This window comes from Trachurus trachurus, assembly GCF_905171665.1.
Source record: "Trachurus trachurus genome assembly, chromosome: 22".
NCBI lineage: Eukaryota > Metazoa > Chordata > Actinopteri > Carangiformes > Carangidae > Trachurus > Trachurus trachurus.
Window position 1 is genome coordinate 22,568,392 of NC_139907.1, and position 17,946 is coordinate 22,586,337.

At 41.3% G+C, this 17,946-nt stretch overlaps 4 protein-coding genes across 7 annotated transcripts in view; 3 read left to right on the forward strand and 1 right to left on the reverse strand.

Moving 5' to 3' along the window:
• The window catches only part of LOC311006009 (palmitoyltransferase ZDHHC14-like), a 46,498-nt gene extending 41,702 nt beyond the window's left edge, over positions 1-4,796 (forward strand). For 3 of the 4 annotated variants that reach the window (XM_083998617.1, XM_083998616.1, XM_083998618.1), the window contains exon 10: positions 3,650-4,796. In XM_083998617.1, coding sequence (XP_083854743.1) covers positions 3,650-4,126 — 477 coding nt within the window. In that variant the 3' untranslated portion in view covers positions 4,127-4,796. The remainder of the gene's footprint in view (positions 1-3,649) is intronic. The other variant, XM_083998619.1, reaches the window with a different exon arrangement.
• A 1,614-nt stretch (positions 4,797-6,410) lies between these two features.
• lgals8b (galectin 8b) lies at positions 6,411-11,661 on the reverse strand (the record flags this gene model as incomplete). Its single annotated transcript, XM_083998057.1, has 8 exons — positions 11,407-11,661; positions 11,004-11,092; positions 9,334-9,544; positions 8,846-8,965; positions 8,705-8,731; positions 7,878-7,966; positions 7,604-7,769; positions 6,411-6,560 (listed from the first exon to the last, which is right to left on the reverse strand). Exons 1-8 carry the CDS (start codon positions 11,443-11,445, stop codon positions 6,411-6,413), a joined length of 891 nt encoding a protein of 296 aa, XP_083854183.1. The 5' UTR covers positions 11,446-11,661.
• A 1,478-nt stretch (positions 11,662-13,139) lies between these two features.
• Positions 13,140-15,292, forward strand: LOC311006215 (interferon alpha-inducible protein 27-like protein 2A). The gene is made up of 6 exons (XM_083998956.1): positions 13,140-13,223; positions 14,053-14,076; positions 14,154-14,315; positions 14,469-14,498; positions 14,672-14,833; positions 15,008-15,292. The coding sequence occupies exons 1-6, from the start codon at positions 13,214-13,216 to the stop codon at positions 15,142-15,144; spliced, it is 525 nt and encodes a 174-aa protein (XP_083855082.1). The 5' UTR covers positions 13,140-13,213; the 3' UTR covers positions 15,145-15,292.
• A 1,320-nt stretch (positions 15,293-16,612) lies between these two features.
• Positions 16,613-17,730, forward strand: LOC311005215 (interferon alpha-inducible protein 27-like protein 2A). The gene is made up of 4 exons (XM_083997573.1): positions 16,613-16,741; positions 16,901-16,930; positions 17,030-17,191; positions 17,434-17,730. Exons 1-4 carry the CDS (start codon positions 16,732-16,734, stop codon positions 17,517-17,519), a joined length of 288 nt encoding a protein of 95 aa, XP_083853699.1. The 5' UTR covers positions 16,613-16,731; the 3' UTR covers positions 17,520-17,730.
• The last annotated feature ends 216 nt before the right edge of the window (positions 17,731-17,946 follow it).

Consider the following 17,946-nt stretch of genomic DNA (forward strand, 5'->3'; position numbering starts at 1 on the left):
AACAGGATATCGTTGAGTTTGTTTGTTGACTGGTGTCTGTCGCACATTAATCCACATTAGGTTCTTTTTTTAGTTCTATGTTTGGAAATGCATGGAGGCCGCATTTACTTTTAGGCAATGGAATCCCCGCTTCTATCTGAGGTACTTTGTCTGCGATGCAGCTTTTAAAACGACAGCCTGGTATGCAGAAGCCTTGTAAGCAGTTGCCACGGCAACACTGTGCGACGTCACATAACACCTTGATAACATAAAACCTCCATTTGGGATTTAACTTATGGGAGAAAATAGACACAATTTGACTGAAAGCAGCGAACGTTGCCTTCAGTAAAGGGTCACTCCAGCAGAGTTATTAAAGATAGATTTTTCTCTGACCTCTAACGGTGTCTTTCCATTCAGATAGTCAGGGCCAGAGGTGGTATTTTATTTTTTTCAAGTTTTTCATTAGTATTGAAAGAATTTGTCGATTGATCCATTAAACCTGAACAGACAACAGCTCTAATAATATTCCCTTAATCTTTAAAAGTAATTGATCAAGCAAAAATGCCATAACGATCAGGGTCCATTATTTCAAATGTCATGATTTTGTGCTAAACATTGAACATTTGATTTTTGAACTGTCACACAAAACTGATCTTAACTTGGGCTCTGGGAATGTGACAGGATCATTTCTCATTTTGTTGACATAGTGATCAAATAATTAGTCTAGAAGGATAATATAAGATAGGATAGGATTAGCCTTTTTTGTCTCACTTACAACACTTTGTCTTAAGCCCAAGAAAACACCAGCAACACAGCAGCTAACAACCTCTCTTTATATACATTACAATCAAAACTACGATTAGCATTCAGCGTTAACATTTACATTTCATTGCATGTCCTGGCAGTTTCATATTCCCACTATAAAAGCCATAATCCTAGATAGATATTGCAAAATACCCTCTGCTAGGTTATTGCACATTCCCCAATAAAGCCGTAACTGTCTGCCCAACCCCCCACATGTACAGACAACTACATTTGACATTTAACATTTAAGATTCCATTTCATATTCCCCCCAACAATTATAAACCCCTCCCAATAATACCCATAATGCTGCATATTGCATATTGCACAATGCCCTACAGCAAGAGATAGCATATACCCGACAGATTAATGGGAAATGATGATAAAGTGATAATTGTTTCTTGCACAGCCCACAGATACGTTTCAGGTACCTGTGGGCTTTTTGGTGTGTGCACAACAATTAAACATCCAGTCATTTCTGTTATTAACCTACAGTGGAATCTGCTCATATAGATAGTTTTAGTTTTGTGAGAAATCACGTTGTTATAATTTGGATGTACTGGTCTGTTCGCTTCATGCTACACAATTTGCCTTTAGCTTTGTAAATATTTATCTTTGCTCTTCCTTCCTCCTTTTCTCTCTGTCTTTTTCCTTTTGTGAGCTGCAGACTATTTTTATACAACACACACATGCACACACAGTGCAACCTGATCAACCACCATTTCCTGGCTGATAGTGAGATATGAGGGAGTGACACCCCACAGCTCGTTTCAGTTTGACTACTCACTCTGAGTTCAGTGAGGAGACACGTAAGCATCTTTACACTGAGCTGCATGACTGACGGTGCTACACTCACCCAGAATGCCCAGCTTGGTCCTTTACTCCCCTCAGAGCTGGATATAATCAATATTTAGACTTTGTTTGGTCTGCTTCTAAAAGATGAAATCATGGCCAGAAACATTGTAGACTCCTTTTGGTCTTTCCTCAACTTCCCACTAAGCTGCCACCTTGGTACCCAGACAGATGTACAAGTTCTTATCAGTCAGCCGCTCTGTGGTCGTGTTGTCAGGAATAACATGGACGTCTGCGATCTCTCAACTTGTTGTTGGAGTCAACTGCCTCAGATTGAGACTTGTTTAAAGATGAACTAAAAAGCCTCAGCTCTGTGGAACTCATTCATTTTGTTTGCACAAGGTCTCTTGTTCACCCTCCTCATGACCTTGCTGTTATTAAATTAAACTCAAAATCTTGGCTGGTTGGTGAATTTTCTTTTACAAATTGGCTTGGATTGCACAAAATGATTTTAATGTAGGACTGCAGCCCATTATGATTTTGATTGTCAGGTAATAATGTGGTTGAAAATTATTCAGAAAAATGCTGAAATTGCTATTTCCCAGAGCCCAAGGGGAGGAAGTCTCCAAACTACCAGTTTGGTCCAGCTCACATCCCCCAGATCTACAGATATTCACACACAAACCGCCTTATGCTTGAGAACTTGAAGGAACGTCAGTATTTTTGCTTGTAGAAAGAAAATGTTGTGTTTCTGTCTCAACATCAAGTTGTGTAATGGAGAGCAGAGTTTAAAACGTGATATTTTTCTTTCTCTATTAATTATTACCTGCCACTGGAGCGGTATGATCTTGATATGCCCTGTTTGTTCAGTTAAGAAGTAGTGGTATGTGCCAAGAACAAACCGTAAATACCAGATTACATTCTTGTTGTGTCATTTCTGCTGCGTGTGAAATCTGACCACAACAAGGCCTGAGCCGCCCCACTTGCTATTCGCTGGCCAAGGTTAGTCTATCAGCAGTCAGCGCGTGTATGTGTGTGTGTGTGTGGGGGGGTGGGTGTGTGTCTGCAATGGAGGATTGACAGCACTCAGACAGTCTGGCTTTGACTGTTAATAAAACATGCGTGAGCCAAAAAGTAGAAAGAGAAGGACAAAGCTCCGGTGATGTCGCTGCGAGCCGACGTGACAGCGAGTGACGTTTCTGTCATTTCAGTCATTTCTGACCGTCCGTCGCTCCAATTAGTCTTTCCAGGCTTGTGAAGGTGATGATAAGTTGACAGCAGCTGATGCATCCCTTCACTGTCAAAGGTGGTCCAACATCTGTTTAAATCACATCTGTAATCTGCTCTTTTTAGGTCAGTGTGATTGAGACAGGAAGGTGAGACCCCCCAGGATCAAACCTCTGTGCTTCAGCATTTCGTATCATGCTGTGGTATGGAGGGAGGCATTAAAATGCTTCTCCTATTTATCTATATGACTTTTTAATCCCCGACCGTCACCTCTGCTCTTCCATCTGCAAACCGGTCTCTAATGCACATGATCGCTGTGTGGTGATAAAAGGGCTAATGGGGTTAAAGCTAAGCTCCCTGTAGCTGTGCGCTATCGATGATTCTGTGTCCTAACCCAATTACTGTGCTCCAGTTTTTAGACGTGTGATTTCCATTCTGAAGCAAAGCCGCGGAGATCAATAGGCCATGAAGCAGTGACTTAATAACCCCGTGATTCCAACTCTGTCTATTGACTTGAGCTGTTTTTACTGGGGCAGATGCACGAGCTGGTGCAGGTTCTCGGTGTGGCTCTGCATTCTAACATGGGTACTAACATCTTTTTCTCTTTCTTCTCTCCCTTATCCAATCACTGCCCCCTCCTCTCCTGCCTCCTCACTTATTCTGTTTTCCTTGATCCACCGCCTCTTCCTTCTTTACTGTTCTCCATCTAATTTCCAACACTCGCCTCTCTCTCATTTGTTTTCTATTTCCGTCCTCCACCTCTGGCACCTTATTTATCTCTTTCTATCCACTCCCGTACCGCTCCTCCTCCTTCCTTCTGCTTTTTCTGCCGCTCTCTCTCTCTCTCAGTGTGACCAAGACCAGTGCATTCAGAGCACCAAATTCGTTTTGCAGGCCGCCGCCACCCCCCTCCTCCTCCAGCAGCAGCAGAGCAGCGAGCCAGTCATCATGACGACCTCCCCCGAAAACGGAGGCTCTCTACCGGGCCGCACCTCCCTCACCCTGGCCGGCCCGTGCACCTCGCTCCCCCTCGGCCAGCCCACGCCGCCGACGTCCACCCCCAGCCTCAGCTGCCACGACGCCACCGACATGCTGCCCATCCACGGGCACGGCCTGGTGCACAACCACAGCCACCCGCTGCAGGAGCCGCTGGCCCATCACCACTTTCTCACCCCAGAGGAAGTGCCCTCGCCGCCGGGTATGCTTCCCTGCGGCAGCCCCATGGGTCACAGCCACACCATGCAGGCCGGCTTCTTCAACCCAGCCAGCCAGGACTCGCTACACGAGGACTCTGTCAGAGGACTGGTAAAGCTCAGCTCTGTCTGACAGTGGATATATACTCCACCTCCCACCACCTTTCTCCTGAAAACGTGCATCCAGTCGCTGAAAGTCTCCCGTGCCACTTTTGGACCACATCATTCTAATGAATTTGACATTTGACATAAAAAAAATGCTGTGGTTTAAATTCAGCTGCTAGAAACTGTGGAATAAAACTGAACCGAAGAGAAACCATCTGTCCTCAGCCACTGAACTTCTCCGCCGCCGCTGGTAGAGATGGCTCCTCGTGTGGTGGAGTGTTTGACAGCTCTGATTTACACTTTGATCCATTAGCTCCTGGAGACTGGACAGGACAGTGTCTTTTTCCAAGTGGCATATGTCTGTGAGCCATTACAAGCAAAAAAAAAAAAGAAGATAAAAGTTTTGAGACATTTTTGGTGAAAAGGCTGAATTTCTGTCAATGGATCACGCTGACAGGTGTTTCTTTTTTTAAACAGACTTTAGCCTATTTGCCTGTTTCTGATCGGACTGGGTCTTCTGCCTTTAATTTCTTGGATGTGATCAGCAGTGCAATGGTGATGTCATCATATGCATATCATCCTGCTTTTTCTATGTTTAAAAAACCAACAAGAGACTGTTTACTATACCATGGTTATTACAAATTACAAAATTATTATGTTTCCTGTGGATGTTAATAAAACACCAACTTTTTATCAGATATGATTTCATGAATATCGAAGGGAAAACACCCAGTATGTGCTAATGTGAGAGTCATGTGGTGAGGACATTTCCTTTAGAGTTCATCTTGTGACCAGTGCCTGTGATCATCGGACGTATACGAGACAGATTTAAAACCAGCCTGATGAATGATGCAGATTTTATGGCTGTTCTAACAAGGTTAAGAAGGTCTTGGGGATGTTTACTCTCCCACTCATCCTGACTGAAGTCCTGGTACGATCTCTGGCTCTAACTTTAAATGTACAGAGTCAAACCAGAACTCTGTTTGCACTATTAGTCAGTGATCTGTTGATGCCTTAAAAAGGGAATTATTGTTTCTTTAGCCAAAAATAAGAGATTGGAGTTCACTGACAGGTGATGGTTGGTGAAGGTGTCTGCATAATAAAAGTTAATTAACCTTTAAATCTCTTCCACCACCTTGTGGTCGATCGTGAGTACTGCTGGTGCGAGTGCAGTGTATGTTTTCCTAAATGTCTTTTTTTCCCCCCATTAAGGCTCACTAATAAGAAAAGGTGTAACAGTTTTGAATTCATTAACCAGAAAGTACAACAAAATGACAATAGTAACACATTCATTTATTATTAAATTATTTATGATACATAGGGAAGTTTTTTTCATACATATTTTACAACAATTACAACAGACAACGCAAAAAAAAGGAAAAACCAGAATAACATTTGAAATAAAAATATCCCAGTTTTTTCTTTTCTTTTCTTACTGCGACATTTCTTCTTCTCATTTTGGAGCAGGGGTGGGAAAACTGTGAGATGAGATGGTCGCATATGCAGGATTCTACAACACTCTATATAGCTTGCATAAAAATTGCAAAACAGCATTTGTTAGATTATTTAAATAGTTAGGTTTTAAATTGACCCTGTACCGCACTGTGCTTGAATTCTGCTGCACCGTGATACATTGATGTAAGTGTCAAAAGTATGCTGGGTTATGTCATGATAAAACGAATTAATAATTGCGCATGTAGTTGAATTATTTTCAAAATGACCATACGTTAGATTTTTGTTTTTATAACATCGTCACCCCCGACGAGGAGACTGTAAATGCTACAAACAATGTAATAATTATGAAAAATGTTTGGAACGTATTTAAATTATCTGTGTAATCGATTGATCTTTATTGGGCCTTGCTCCAAAAAAATGGAGCCCTTCAGTTTCATTCATCGCTTGTATTTACATTTAAACAAAGCCAGTAATTAAGCGCCCATTAACATTTACATATTTTAATTATACAGCGCACTAACGGCGTATCACAGCAGAGATGCACTAGAGACAATAAGAAATGAACCAAGGCAAACCTAACTTTGTAGCTGTAAACAGTCATGGTGGCTCACAGCCTGATGCTCCAGCACAGCTCCTTCTCATGCATCAGTCCTACGGCCGGGGCTGAGGGTGGAACCTCGGCCCCCAACCCAAAAAATGCTAGACTAGCTTAAAATCACCGACCTGTGGTTGCCGTGAGACTAACTGGACCTGAAATTCAACCTCCCTGTCGTCTGGGTCGTTGTGGCTAAGCTAATTTAGCATTGATAACCAGCTTAGAGCACAACAGTGTCTGTAACACTGGTTTCTTTGCAGATTCACCACAGTTTAACATCAGTGAGCTCCAGGTCTCCCATGATCTCCAGCTGGTTGATGCTGCTCAGGTCCTGCACCCGGTGCCTGAACTCAAACAAGTGGGAGCCGTTCACTGCCAGCTTGAACTGATGGGGCTGACACAGGATCAGAATCTGAACACAGAAAGAACAACAAAAAAAAGGTAACACTTTATAATAAGTACACACTATTAAAGGGATAGTTCACCCAAAATTCAAATTTCACTCTTTATCTACTCACCCTCATGTTGACTAAGGGCTGGGAGAATTTTCAGAGTTATCCATGCCTTCTCAGAGTTACGGGGGGGTCCGCGCAGCAGTATTTGTCCATATAGTGGTTGTGAATGGTACTCACTTTTCTTCGTCCAAAAAGACACACCAAAAAACATCCAAATACCTCCATACTGCTCGTCTGTAATGTCCCTCTTGTATTGAAGCCCCGACATGAGAAATTGTTCCGAAAAAAATTTAATAAGTCTATATTTTAAGCTTGTTTGTAGCGGAAGCTCCCAGTGTCTCTTCCTGACCGGCGGAACAATTTATCATGTCGGGGCTTCAATACAAGAGGGACATTACAGACGAGCAGTATGGAGGTATTTGGATGTTTTTTGGCGTGTCTTTTTGGACGAAGAAAAGTGAGCTCCATTCACAACCATTATGGACAAATACTGCTGCGCAGACCCCCCCGTAACTCCGAGAAGGCACGGAGAACTCTGAAAATTCTCCCAGCCCTTAGTCGACATGAGGGTGAGTAGATAATGAGTGAAATTTGAATTTTGGGTGAACTATCCCTTTAAGCATTAGTTAAGCATTAAATACTGAATTCATCATTATAACACATGAATACTCATTAGTATGTAGTTTATAAACACAGTTAAAATGTCTTACTCATCGCACTGACTGTATTTATAAACTACACACTAATGAGTGTTAGGGTTATAAATGAATTCAGTATTATAATGCTTAACTAATGCTTAATAGTGTGTACTTATTATAAAATGTTACCAAAAAACAAAACAAAACATTGAATGTAAAGTAATCATAAGTCAACATACAATGCTGTGAAACATTCTCACCGTTTGAGGATGTGATATACCTACATTAAAATGTTATGAACATCCAGTTAAGCTGAAGGTGTAACCCTCTCAAAGCAAAGTGAAGACGTGGCTGCTTCCTACCTCAAAGTAATCCCCTGACGAGAAGGGGAAGAAGGGCAGCTCCTGCTCCTCCTGACCCCAGGACTCGCTCAGGTAAGAGTTCCTGATGAACACGCCCGACTTCATGCGGGGGTTCAGGTGCAGGGCGATGTTCTGCGTCCTGCTGTTGCAGAGGTTTATTGTGAAACTGGAAGAGACGTGGATGAGGAGGTAAACCACAGAGAAAACAAGTATTTTTTGTGTATGTGTGTGTGTTTTGTTTATGCTTTTCGTTGTGGTGAATTTGTCACTTTACCTGTGAGGATACATGCTGACCTGGCCCTTGATTGTGATGTGCTGTCCTGGGCTCAGGCCTTTGAGTATGCTGCCTTTGTAAGGTAAGCTCTGAAACAACAATATGACTGCTGAAACATTTATTCTATGGTGATAATTGCCTTAGTATAATCCTGAGCTATGTCCCAGGTGATGACTTCAGAATATTTAGTCAGTCAATATAACCAAAGACATAATTTACAAAGAAAAGCAGTTGATCATTACATTGGAGAAGCTGGAACCAACTAATATTTGACATTTTATTTGAAAGATAAATAAATAAATACCTAAAACAATTAGCTAAATAGTTAAAAAAAAAAAAATCTACATTCTCCAAAACACTTTTTATTTTATTAATTAGCTGTTTTATTACATTGTTACCCTGAGAGAGGCAGTGCTTCATTATATAGAAGTTTGTTCTTGTGGTCTTCCAGATGTGGGAACAGTATTATCAGTAAAAGGAAATACTTTCACTTTCCCTCCATATAAAGAGGTTTGGATAATCAGGCTAAACTTTATTTACAACCTGTTGGACTGCCAGAGGGCTCATGTTTCTTGGCCGACTGGACTTTGCTGTAGACGTGTTCCCAGAGCTCGGTGATTACTTTAGTGACTGCTGCGTTATCAGACAAACGACACTCGGCTTGTAATAAACCAGAGAGCTTGTCCTTTTAGTGAAAGGTCTCTATTGCACAGACAAAGGAATCATTTAGGAAGTGTGATCCAGTTTTAGCGGCATCACAAGATACCGGGCCCATTAGAACAGAGGGGGTTGCATGTATGTAGATGACGCAAAAGGAAAAAACTCACCAAGTCACCTGATTCTGAATATATTGCCTGAGAGGGAGAAAAGAAGCCACATTTAGAAAAGAATAAAGAGATGTATCTGTAAAAGAAGCAACACGTCTAAGTGGTTTGTGAAGGAAAACAGGTGGTGGGGAAAGAACTCACTGAGTTTGGGATGTAGCCAATAGCATGAACCCTGACTTTCCCCGAAATAGAAAACGTGTCGACCCTGTTGAGTGGTATTCTGTGCTTGTATCCCAGAAGGTGAGTACCATTTACTGCCACCTGTAGGTATAGACAAATATTTATAAAATAAGATAATCCGTTATTCATCTCACAGTGGGGAAAGTTACGAGGTTGCAGCAGCAGACAACAGCAAAGAAACATATAGAGCAGATAATAAGTAGCAAATGGCACTAGCAGTAAAAAGAAAGCAGTGTTTGTAATAGAGTATGATTAATGAATAATAAGAATAAGAAAAATATATAGTATACATTCCAATCCAATCATGTTTTGTGCTGAGAACAGCTCTTGTTGTGGAGTCTGACAGCTGCAGGGAGGAAAGACCTGTAACGCTCTTTCACCCTAGTATAAGCTTTGAGTCTTTTTCCCTCTGTCTGTGTTTCCATCCTATTCAGCATGGATCCACTGACCTTAAAGACGTCGTCGTGCACCAGGATGATGGTCTCGAAGGGGGCTCCGCGTTTGTAGGGCAGCTGATGGAGCGTCTCCTCTTGGCCCCAGCTCTCCTGCAGCAGCGAGTTACACACCACGCAGGGCGAGCCTTTGAAGCGAGGGCTGAAGTGGAGGGCGACGTCGGAGCGCGGCTTGGTGCTGCAGCCGCTTGACAGGTCGATCTGAAACCTGCAGAAAGGACGGCCAGGGTTAAAGACAGAGGGCCCCGAGACCCCGCAGGGGAACCAGGTTCATTGTGTGTCGTCAGGTTTTCATGACTTAACTGCTAATATGTTAGAAACCATTGCTAGATCTAGAAACCATGTCTTGTATAATGAATGTAGTTTTTATTTTATTTTTAACTTCTTTTTTTTTTTTAAATGTCTTTAAACTTTAGTTTGACAAATACAGAATTAATAAATCCTGGTTTTAGAAGCTTAAAGTGTCCATTAAGTCTTGTAGTCATTATCATTAGAAATTCCTTTCAAAAGCCAGAAATATTTGAGGGAAAATATTTTGGACAATGACTAAATGACTTTAATTATTCCTAATAATAAGATGAGATGAATTCACCATGTCCACGCAAGTACCGTAGGTCAGGTGTGGTCAAAAAAGACCCCACCCTGAGCCTGGGCTACAGGTGCAACAAGATGCCTTTGTTATGTCATTATTGAAAGTTTTTTAAGTTTAATTAAGTTTAATATAGGCTATTTATATAGCACCTTTAAAAGCAAAGAGCATTTGCACCAAAGTGCTTCACAGTCAACAGGTCACAGCATAAACCAACATCAATACAACACAACAACATGATACACTTCAATTAATCAAAGGAAGAGATACAAATTATTAAATGTCAGCATTATATAAAAAACAGATTAAGTGCTAGTTAAAAGCCAAAACATAGAAATGGGTCTTGAGGAGCTTCTTGAAAGCCTCAACAGAGTCGGCTTTTCTAATGGCTTCTGGCAGGCTGTTCCTCTGACTTTTTTTTTCTGTGAGCGAGGCACAGTCAACATGCCACGATCTGAGGATCTGAGGGTTCTGGTGGTAGTGTAGGGGGTAAGAAGTTCAGAGATATATGAAGGGGTGAGGCCATGAAGGGATTTGTAGACGATCAAAAGAATTTTGAAGTGTAGCCTATTCTGAAGTGAACAGGGAGCCAGTGTAATGATGAACTGATGAACTGAACTGATGAAATGATGTAATGATTTTAACAGTGTTTTACTTCCTGGAAACAAGACAACATGGAAGATGAAAACAGGTGTGTGTTTAAATCTGATGACTGATCTGTGCTATGCTTTTTAGACTAAATCAACCCATGAAGCTGTGCAATATAATTCAAACTACATATCAAGTTTTAAATTAAATTACTAAGGAAACAGGACGAAAGCAAACCATAGATGTGCAGGACAATATAAAAACAACAGATTTCCCTCGTACTTGTATTTAGTTGGCCACATTAGATGTCTGTAGTGTTTTGAGATAGAGAATAGAACAAAAAAAAGGGTTGCCATGGTTTAAAAGTTTGCGATCCACTGAAGCAGACCAGACCAGAGCATTTCAAAGTTGAGTTTTCTGAACAGATGTTAAGCCTTTGTCTGCACATCATCACATCTTGAGTTTCTTATCTGGTTTCATTAACTCTTACCTGTCAGCATCTGGGGGCACGGTGCCCTGGATGATGATGATCTCTCCAGGGTGCAGGCCTCCAGGTATGGGCCCTGTGTATGGGATCACCTGGGGGTGGAGAGTGGCTGACAGTGAAGCACCGGTAAACCTGCACTGACAAACAGCTGACAGACAAACATGCTGCCTGAAAATGAGGGGAGCTCAAACGAAACGCCTCATTCACTGTGAGGAATACAGAGTGAGCGGGCGGCTGAGTGAGCAGGCCGTGTCTAGACACACACACATACACAGCCACACACACCACATTTACAGCTGCAGTGTGAGGCTCCAGGAGGCTGGTCACTGTGATCAGTGCATGATGATGGCATCACAGGGCTGCTGGCTGGTCATGACAATAATAATGATGACAATAAGCCTCTTACCGGGTTCAGGACAGTGTGTTTCGCATTTGCCACAGACATCGAGCCTCTTTGTGTCCGATCACAACATGCGGCTGCGCTGAGAGAGACGGCGGGCAGAGAGTGCGGGCTCTGCGGTGACAGACAGGACCGGTCAGCGGCTCTGCTGCGCTACACAGGGACGATGGCAGTGGGCATCTTCTCTCCATCAGAGGTTGATCCCCCGCGCATGCGCACGTCCCCACACGTGATCAAGCTCGGATGGACGCAGACCAAATAACGAGAACCTACTTTTCTCACTGCCACGGATTGTAATAATAATTATTATAGGCTTAATAATAACAATAATTATTAACAAATTATTCAAATCCACCAGTATTTACAGTGGGCTAATAATAATAATAATAATAACAATCTCCTCATGTTATTCTGTATTTCTTTCAAACTTTTCTCAGCAATGGGATCAATAAAGTAGTATCTATCTATCTATCTATCTATCTATCTATCTATCTATCTATCTATCTATCTATCTATCTATCTATCTAGCCTATAACATTCCAATAAGCTAAGAAATTAGAAATGTATGACACGTAGCCTAAATGAACTGTAGAGAGCAGAAAATGTCAGAGGTAGGCTAATTAAATAATTAAATAACACATGGTGAAGACATGTTGTCCCCAGTCCCCACACAGTGTCTTCAGGCCTGTCTTCTCTGATCCTGATTTTCCAGTAACTGTTTCTCTCAGGGCTCCCTTTGGCTTTCCTTGAGTTTCGTTTCCTCTTCTTGGATTTCTCACAGCCACTCACCTGTGACAGAGGAACCAGCTGTCGCCCCCTGCTGGTCAGACCCACACATGGTCAATAACAGCTTATATCGTGGTGATTTATTTTTTCCCTCAGGTTCGAGGCAATGTTTCACGTTTAGTGTCTGCAGATGACGGAGCCTTGTGTAAAAGCAGAAGGAGCATAATAATCACATGGGGAAAAAATACAAGAGGCTATGTAGGCTAGAAAGAAAATCCTGTGGGGATTCAAGTTTTTTTTTTTTTTTTTTTTTTTTTTTTCATTTTCAACCACAGGATAGGAACTCAGATCACCAAATCTCATGTAATACAGCACTTCATATCACTTCATTCGATCCCAAATGGGTCTGGTTCCCTCACAAAACTCACAAAACAACCAACAAAAAAACAACAACAACCAGTCATATACCCTCCAAACACACAGACAATGACAACAAAACAAAACAAACAAGCACCAGCAGCGAAATATAACTAAAAAAAAAAAAAAAAAGGTGGGGATTACCCACACACAATAGCCTACACCAGAACAATAACACATATCATTACACACTGATCATACCATCTCCACTATGCCCTATATTGGCCCAAGACACTCCAAAATCAAAATCAATATGAGATTGCCAAATTTTTAAAAAGAAAAACAAAACAGTAATGTTGACTAGAAAATGTTGTACAAGAAGGGCAGTTCCCTGTTAAAAATATGATTCTGAAATCATAGATTTACAGATATGGGGAGTAGAACAAACATCTTTGTTGTAGATTTGTAGTTGTTAGATTATTTTATATATTTTTTATATTGTTTAATTGAAGAGAGAGAGAGTGAGAGAGAGATCTACACGTTTGTTTATTTTGGTTTGGTTTGTCCAACTCCGACCCAGTAGGTGGCGGTAACTCACCTTACGCTGGTTTCCTGTCAGAAGCTACAGTCTATGGTCAGAAGACATAAAAACAAGAGGAGACACCCAACACCTCTAGTGGAGAGCGAGTCTCTCTGAGATTATCAAGACCGTCAGGCGAGAATACTCAACATGGGTCTTTGTGAGTAGGGTATGACTTGTTTTACACCGGTCTTAAACCGGTTGATTTTTTTTGTGTGTCCTGGAAAAAAAATCAAACAAAACATGGACCATTCGTTCCTAAGATGTTTTCCCTACTGTAAATCAGGAAATGAAAATGTCTCTTTTAATTTAGTTAAATTCAAACCACTATGATAAGTCTTTTTAATGTCCTTTTCATATCAGACGGTCAACCAAACACTTTACACTCATACGCTGATATTTTACAAAATATGAAGTTTGACATGTAGCCTAGTTTCATCATGTAGTAGAGGAAACAGCTGGAGTTTATTTAATGAAGTCAGCATACTAAATATATGTTCACACCATGTCTCAGTATTACTGAGGTATTACTGAGGAACCAAATACTTGTGGTTGTGATTTAAGTGGTAGGCTAACAGCTGAGGCCAATGGGAATCTCCCCTATCAGACTTGCTCATAAATTACATCAGTTATCTACTTTATGTTTTGAAGTACTGATACGTCATCATTGTTATTCGGGTGTTGTTTTTAAATCATTTGAAATCATCCCTTTCTCTTTTTTTTGTATTTTATTAGAATACTTTGTCCTTTTATTACTGTAATGTTTCCTCATTAATTAGCTGTCATTTAGTTTAAAACCAGTTCTTTGAAGCCCTTTGAAGTGCATGCTGTGTTATGGAAGTAATTATTTGAATTACTATGATGATTATGATTTAATGTTTTCAACATGGAAAAATCATAACAAAAGTAACCACAGCAAAAGACTTTGATTCAGCCACATGAGCTGCACATGTTAATTTCTGCTTCTGTCTTGTGTTGCTTTCGGGCAGATGCCATCACTGATCGAGGCGGAGGTAAGACTTAAGAAAATCTTTAATGGGATTTACATGTGTTTACATTCTCAAATTGTATTCATTACACTTTATTGTAGAAGAGACGTCTGCCATAAAATGGACAAAAGACGAAGAAGACAGCGATGATGTATTGTTAAAGGATGAGGAAGAGGATGATGATGAAAAAGAAAAAGATGAGAAGAAGAAAAAAAAGGACAAAAAAGATGCATCTCTCAGTCGCTCAACCAAAGTCCTTATAGGTAAGTCACAGCAGACACACGCCTACACAGTTAAATACACACATGCTCACACAGCCTTATCAACATCAAACATCTGCAAGAAAACAAGCTCAAAACAAAAAGGGTGATGAGTCATTATTATTTATTTATCTCTGTTTGCATCTTCTGTTCCAGGGACGGCAGCCACCGCAGTGGTAGGAGGAGGTAAGGATTTATATGGTCACCTAAGTTGACAGTCACAAATTAATTTTAACACATTGTTGGAGTCAATTAACCATTTATCCAGCATGCTAAGATTGTTTCACCTATGTTCTGACAAATCGTCACCTTGTTAGCGAAAACCAACCATCCTCTGATGTGTTTTTGCTCATGTGCAGTGGGTGCTGTGGCCCTGGCCCCTGTTATCCTCGGGGCCGTAGGCTTCACCTCAGCTGGAATAGCGGCAGGCTCCTATGCTGCATCCATGATGTCAGCTGCAGCGGTTGCTAATGGAGGTGGAGTGGCTGTAGGAAGTCTGGTGGCTGTTTTGCAATCAGCAGGTATTTTAAAATGTTTTTTTTTGTATCTTTTATAATGAGATGATTTTGCAATGAGAATCAGATTGTTGAATATGTAAAATCTAATGGTACTACTGCTGAGTGATGAGACTGGTGCCAGGTTTTCTCAGCTCCCCTTTGACCCAAAATCACCAACTGATGTGTATCTGACTGTAGGTGCGGCTGGTCTGTCAGGGTTTGCCACTGCAGCTGTAGCCGGCACTGGAGCAACAGTGACAGGATTTCTGGGTGGCCTTTTTGGCCGAAAAGTAATTAAGGAAACGGATGAGGAAAAGAACAAGGACAAGAAATAAAAAAAACTGGAGTCAATTTACTGTAATTTCTGCTCATTTACAGCAGGCTCATGGTGTCAACGGTTTGGAGTGTGAAATAAATTTGTATAAAACTGTAAAAGTTTCTGGTTTGTCGTGTTTCCTTTTAAACACAAGGTTTGGCAGTTGTTGTTTTGTGTACGTTCCAAATCTGTAATCAAACAGCTTTCCAACCAAGTTCAGGCGCACAAGGCTGGGATGTATAATTAGAGCTGGGGGGAACCAGACTGGTGAACTCTCTGTGCTCCCTCTTGTGATCACCTTATGTGTCTCACCTGTGTTGATTACACCTGCGTCTCGTTTCTCCCTCATTTATTCACACCTCAGTGTTTTCCCTTTGTCGCTTTGTCTGTGTTCGTACCCTGTTTTCATCCAGAGTGTTTCTGTTTCATGTGTGAGAAGTTGAACCTGTGTTGTTTTTCAATAAATACTTTTTTGGTTTCTCCACCATCCCAGGGAGGGCTTGTTGCCACTGTTGCTTTTTATACAACAGGGGGGTACAGCCCTCCTCAGATATTTTGACTTGAGATATAATAGGCGCATACAGCAGGTGTTACCAATGATACTAATTAAGGTTCTGTTCCATGTAGTGTAGCAGAGCTGTTCTAATGAGCCAACATGCACAATAGCAGCCCAGCACCCCTACTGTGATTGGCCTGAATGGAATGTAAACTTGTATCATTGGTAACACCTGTAGTATATTTGTCATATTTTCAAATGTATTAAGGGATAACCTCTTGAGATGCATCATCTCGTCTTCCAGGGGGTCCTATACATCAAAACAATCAGACAATACAATACAATACAATCACATATACACAACACAAAACATACACTTAAAAAGTGCTCCCAAATCCCTCCCACCCACCCCACCATACCCCATCAGCCCCTAACCCCATCACAAGGGCAAAAAAAAGGTAAAAATACATGAAAATAGATAAAAGGAAAATAATAATAATTAAAAAAAAAACTAATAGCAACAGCAGGGGGTCTGAAACAAGGACATTAGTGAGGTCTTGAACAGATGGAAAGAAGTGACAGATCTAATAGACGGTGGTAAATTATTCCAGTCAGAGGGGGCTTTGTGTTTGAAAGCACGTCTACTAATTTCTTTTGAGGTTCTTGGGACGGAAAAAAAAAACAGCTGATGCGAGTGTCTGACAGAGTAAGATGGTCGGTAGGGGACTAGATATTGTTTTAATATTTCATATCTCATGTCAAAATGGCTGCTGTTAAAAAAGTCTATTGTAGTGTTGCAGCTGTTAATCATTTAAATGAGTTCTCTCTTTTGTTTGCCCTCCAATGCGCCAATCATAAGTAACCACAGCCAGAGACTTTTCGAGAATGTTATTTACTTCAGCTTGTGTGGGTGAAATACAAAGTGCTGGGTGGCGCCCTCTGGTGTTCAGATGCAGTCTAAGTTTCGTTTCTGTAGAAATCAACTGAGCCTTCTATATAAAGCCAGGAGCGTCAGAGCTGCTGCTGTTGATGCTCTCATACTGCAAGAACAGGTCTGGTACTGGAGATAACACTTTCTTGGCTGCGGTGTGTTGACTACTCTCACTGAAAATGGGGCTCTGTGAGTATAACTGCTCTTTGACAACATTAATAATTTTCTTTGCTAGTAAACAACTTCTTTTCATAACTGCATTATAATCTTTACATCTCATGTCTGATAAAGTAGCCGAGCTGTTGCTGTAGCTTCAGTGTTGAATTTTGTTTGTGTCATGTGTTTCAGTGACCTACATGGCTGTTGCTGCCGGAGCAGGTAAGACAGGGTGCCAGACATGAAAAATCATTACATTTAAAATCACCTATTATTGTAGGCTATTAAACTGTCTTTTTCTGTCTTCTTGTCTGTATCTAGGTGGCGCTGTTGTCTCTGCTCCTTTTGTCCTGGGGGCAGTGGGCTTCACCTCAGCTGGAATAGCAGCAGGCTCCTACGCTGCATCCATGATGTCAGCTGCTGCAGTTGCCAATGGAGGTGGAGTGGCAGCAGGAAGTGTGGTGGCTGTTTTGCAGTCAGCAGGTAAACATCATAACTGTTGCTGGACAAATGATTAAAGGGGCATTAGGTCCCCTCCACTTGTGGTTCACCTCTTTCTGTAGTGTGGCAAAAACTACGGAAAATCCATCAGGCTGATTGACCCATAAGACACATTCATGTCTCAATATGTCACACTGAGGACAAACCAGGCTGTGTCATCTTCTCTGTGCAAATCCACTGATGTTTTGCTGGACAGTCTCTAAATCATGGTATCTGGCTTGCAGGTATGGCTGGTCTGTCATCAGCTACCGCTGCTGCTGTGGCCGGTGCTGGAGGAACAGCGGGAGGACTGCTGGCTGTGCTCATCTGAGAATTTAGTGGAATAGCCTAAAACATGCAAGGAATGCTATTTATACAAAACAGAGGGAACAAATTGTGTTAGTATAGGAGATAACTCACTGAAGGAGAAATTGTCTACATTTAAATTGTGAGGGAGATTTATATTGCCATGTGTTATCTAGCTATATATTTGTGCTGCCATATTTGTAACTTGCCTGCATCAATAAATGATGTCCATTAGAGCCAAAACATGTCATTGTTTTCTTTCCTCTGACGTTCCAGTTGCAGTGATCACTTAGGCTACATCCCAGACTGTGCTGGGTTTCATTTATCTTGTTTGTCAACACAGTGACATGGGTAAAACTACTCTCTGTCGCCCTCTTTTGGTCAGATACTGAAGAAAGGTTTCGTTTCTGGAGAAAGGAAACCATTACAAAGCAAAATGTTCCGTGCAGAAA